The sequence below is a fragment of the Gracilinanus agilis genome, unplaced genomic scaffold (genome assembly GCF_016433145.1).
Source record: "Gracilinanus agilis isolate LMUSP501 unplaced genomic scaffold, AgileGrace unplaced_scaffold16448, whole genome shotgun sequence".
NCBI classification, from domain to species: domain Eukaryota; kingdom Metazoa; phylum Chordata; class Mammalia; order Didelphimorphia; family Didelphidae; genus Gracilinanus; species Gracilinanus agilis.
In genome coordinates, this window is record NW_025347416.1 from 7,463 (window position 1) to 10,986 (window position 3,524).

Consider the following 3,524-nt stretch of genomic DNA (forward strand, 5'->3'; position numbering starts at 1 on the left):
GGGGGGGGAGCAGAGCGAAGCCGCGTTCAAGCCTCGCACTCTGCACAAGAGGCCTCGCCAGCCCGGCTCCCCCCTTCCCTTGACTAAAGAGTGGCTTTGTGACTGTTGAATAGTTCTGTGTTTTTTCTAAGTTAACAATGCCCAATGCCCTCTCCCTGGCATCCTCTTTGGCACCTGGTCTTCCACCACAGGCTTGCCCTCAACACACTGGGCAGCCCCTTCACGTGTACCTCACCAAATCCTCCATGGAGGCCCAGGCCAAATGTCATCTCCTCCCAGAAGCCCTCCCTGCTCCCCAGTCTGGATCGTCCTGTCCCTCCCCATGGAAGGCCATCTTTCCCTTGTTTCAAAGGAGAAGGGCCCCAGGGTGGGGGGCCTCCAGGCGGTGCGACGGAAACAGCCCTTCAGAATGGCAGGCTCGAAAGGTCGAGGTCAGGCTCTGGGCTCCGCCAGGTTCCTCGCCTGGCCCTCTGAGGGTCTCCTTCAGGGAGGGCCCTCAAGAAAGGATCAGGGGTGTGGGCAGCCAGGCCTGGAGACAGGAGGTTCTGGGTTCAAATCGGACTTCAGACGCTTCCTGGGCAGGTCACTTAACCCCCATCACCCAGCCCTAACCTCTCTCCTGCCTTGGGACCCACACACAGTGCTGATCCTCAGACGGAAGGGAAGGGGTTCAAGAAAGGCCCGACTGGGCCGTGGGCCACAGAACGGCTGCTGAAAGACGCTTCTCCCTTCTTTCCTAGGCTGGGAAGAAGTGCTGGAGACTCCGGGGGTGCCCAGGAGAGGCCCCAGCCAGCCACGGGGGCTGCGGCCAGAAGAGGAGCCAGCAGCCACAGGTTAGTCTTTGACGGGATGTCCACTCGAGAGAAGAGGGGAGCCTGCAGGGCCTGCAGGAGAAAGACCCTGAGGCTGCCGGGAGAGGGGGTTGTCCTCGTTAGCCCTGAAGGAACAACAAGCAAGGGCCCAGAGCTACCCTAACCCCAACTCCACCCTCTCCCGCTGTCTCGCTGTGGGCTATCCTGGAGGACTGCACGGAGGGCACCTCGGCGGGTACCAGGAGAATTCCCTGAGGAGAGCGGGCAGAAGAGACCGGGAAAATGGGCAAAAGCCAGATAAAGAACCAAGTCTGGGCTCTGCCGTTCCTGGCCTTCTTTCGGGAGGCGATGGCTTTCTAGCCCCCTCTGCCCTCTGGCCCAAAGAGGCCCTCTCCCTCTTGAACTGGGCCTGGAGTCAGGCAGACCTGAGTTCAAATCTGACCTCACTTTCCTTAAGTGTAAAATAGGGCTGATAAGTGGCCCAGGGTTGGCGGGAGGACCAAATGCCCACAGCAGGCACTTAATGAATGTTTGTCCTCCCCCTTCCTCTATGTCATAGATAGGGTTCAGTCGGTCCGAGTTGTTTTTAGTGGAAACGCCCAAGCAGCGAGGGGAGGCCTGCTAGCAAAGGAGCGAGGGGCGGCCGGGTGGCTCGGTGGATAGAGAGGCAGGCCTAGAGGCGGGAGGTCCTAGGTTCGAATCTGGCCTCAGACACTTCCTAGCTGGGTGACTTTGGATGAGTCACTTATGCCCCACCGGCCAGCCCTTCGATCGATCCGGGCCTGGGAGACATGAGCCGACAGAACCGTATTTGCAGAAACAGTGGGGTTTAATGGGCTGTGAGAAATCGTCCCAGATCCTGGCCTCCACCCCCAGCGAGGCCCGGGGCAGGGCTTCGGGGCAGGCAGGCCCAGCCACAGTCACTAAGGGCTGGGTGGAGGAAGAGGAAGTGGCGGTAGGGACAGGCCGGCGGAGCCTTCAGGCCATCTGCTGAGTGTCACAGCCCAGAACCTCCATCCTCAGGGCGATGTGGTTGGCCCAGCTCCAGGGGTGGATCCTCAGGAATCTGGCAAACAGGGGTGGTTCCACGGGGTTCACCACCGGGCTCGAGTGATCTCGATTCCCCTTAAAGATCTGGAAGGGCAAAAGCGCTTCTTGTGGCTCGGGCAGAGGCCCGCGGAGGAAGCCTGGGCCCAAGGGCTGGCCTGCCTGGGCCAGATGGAGGCGCCAGGAAGAAGGGAGGGACGGAGGGAGGGAGGACAGCCAGCCAGCCAGGCACGTTCCCAAATGGGAGAGTAACAAAGAGGAGGCCCAAAGGGCCCGGCTCAGGGATCCCGGCACGTGGCCGGTTATCTCTGCCACCCTCGCGCCCTCCGCAGAGGAGAGGGAGGGCTGTGAGAGCTGGCAGGGGCTCTGGCTTGGGTCCTGGGGCACCGGAGGAAGCAGAGGGAGGCTCTCAGGAGCCCAAGGTGGGCACCACCTCGCCTTCGCTTCCCACAGCCTTGGTTTGAAACCCTTCCCTTCTGTCTACGGAGCCACACGGAGGACGGGTTCCAAGGCAGAAGAGTGGTGAGGGCTGGCCGACGAGGCCACCTTTGGCCCCAGGTGCTCCCGGCCGCAGGCCTGCCACCCCATGCTCTGCGCCACCCCACCGCCCCGCTCCTCCCTGCTTTTCAGGAGGCACGAATTTAGGCTTATGTTAACTAGAGGCAATAGGGAGCCACTGGGGTTCGAGGGGTGGCAATGCCCTGGCCCTGTGCCCAATGCTCCGGTCACGGGAATGCGCTTGGGAGACTGCCCCCCCCCCACCTAGTCTAGCAGTGACCGCGGGGTGTGGGGCTCAGCGCGGCCGTCCTGACCCAGCTTCTCATTTTACAGATACGGAAACCGAGGCCCGAGAGCCCACAGGCTGAATCGGAAACAAGGACCTCTGACTTCCAAATCCAGTGTTTCTGGCTGCTTCAGTAATCAAGGGAAGCCAAGAATTCCCATGGGCCCTACGCTGGGTTAAATAGGAGAGAGACAGAGATAGAGGGAGACACACAGAGACAGGGAGATAGAGAGACAGAGGGAGAGAGAGACAGAGAGAGATACAGAGAGACAGAGCGAGATACAGAGAGACAGGGACAGAGAGATGGAGAGACACACAAAGAGAGAGACAGGGAGAGAGACACACAGAGACAGAGAGACAGAGGGAGAGAGACAGGGACAGAGAGGAGGGGGGGAGAGACACACAGAGACAGAGGGAGAGAGACGGGGAGAGGCAGAGACACACACAGGGAGAGAACGTAGCGAAGGCCAGAGACCAATACAGAGAGACCTGGAGAAGGCGGGGAGCCGGCCTCTAGGCCCAGGCGGAATTCTGGCGCCGGCACACACTCTGCTCCCCACCTCGGCCCCTCCCCAGGGCCCTCTGGAGCTCGAGTTGGGGGTCTCGCCGTGCCCAAGCCCAGGCCCGCTACGTGCCTTCACGCCGTCCGCCTGGCGCACGAAGGTCCAGTGTCGGCCGTCGCGGCTGCTGGACAGCGCGAACTCGCGGACGTACATGCTGGTGAGGACGGAGCGCGCGCCCTGCGTGGTCACTGCGGTCACCTTCATCAGCTTCCGGAAGTCCACCTGCAGCCACTCCTTCCGCCCGTTCTCCTGGGGACCAGGGCGGGGGCCGCGCTCAGCGCCTCCCACGGGCCAGCGCCGCCCCGTCCAGCCCCTGGG

General features: G+C 62.0%; 1 protein-coding gene across 1 annotated transcript; it reads right to left on the bottom strand.

Annotated features, from left to right (window-relative positions):
* Positions 1-1,629: 1,629 nt before the first annotated feature.
* On the bottom strand, positions 1,630-3,515 carry LOC123254169 (coagulation factor VIII-like; the record flags this gene model as incomplete). Its single annotated transcript, XM_044683228.1, has 2 exons — positions 1,630-1,946; positions 3,279-3,515. Coding segments are annotated over 2 exons (393 nt in total), but the record flags the coding sequence as incomplete, so codon positions are not given.
* Positions 3,516-3,524: the final 9 nt, after the last annotated feature.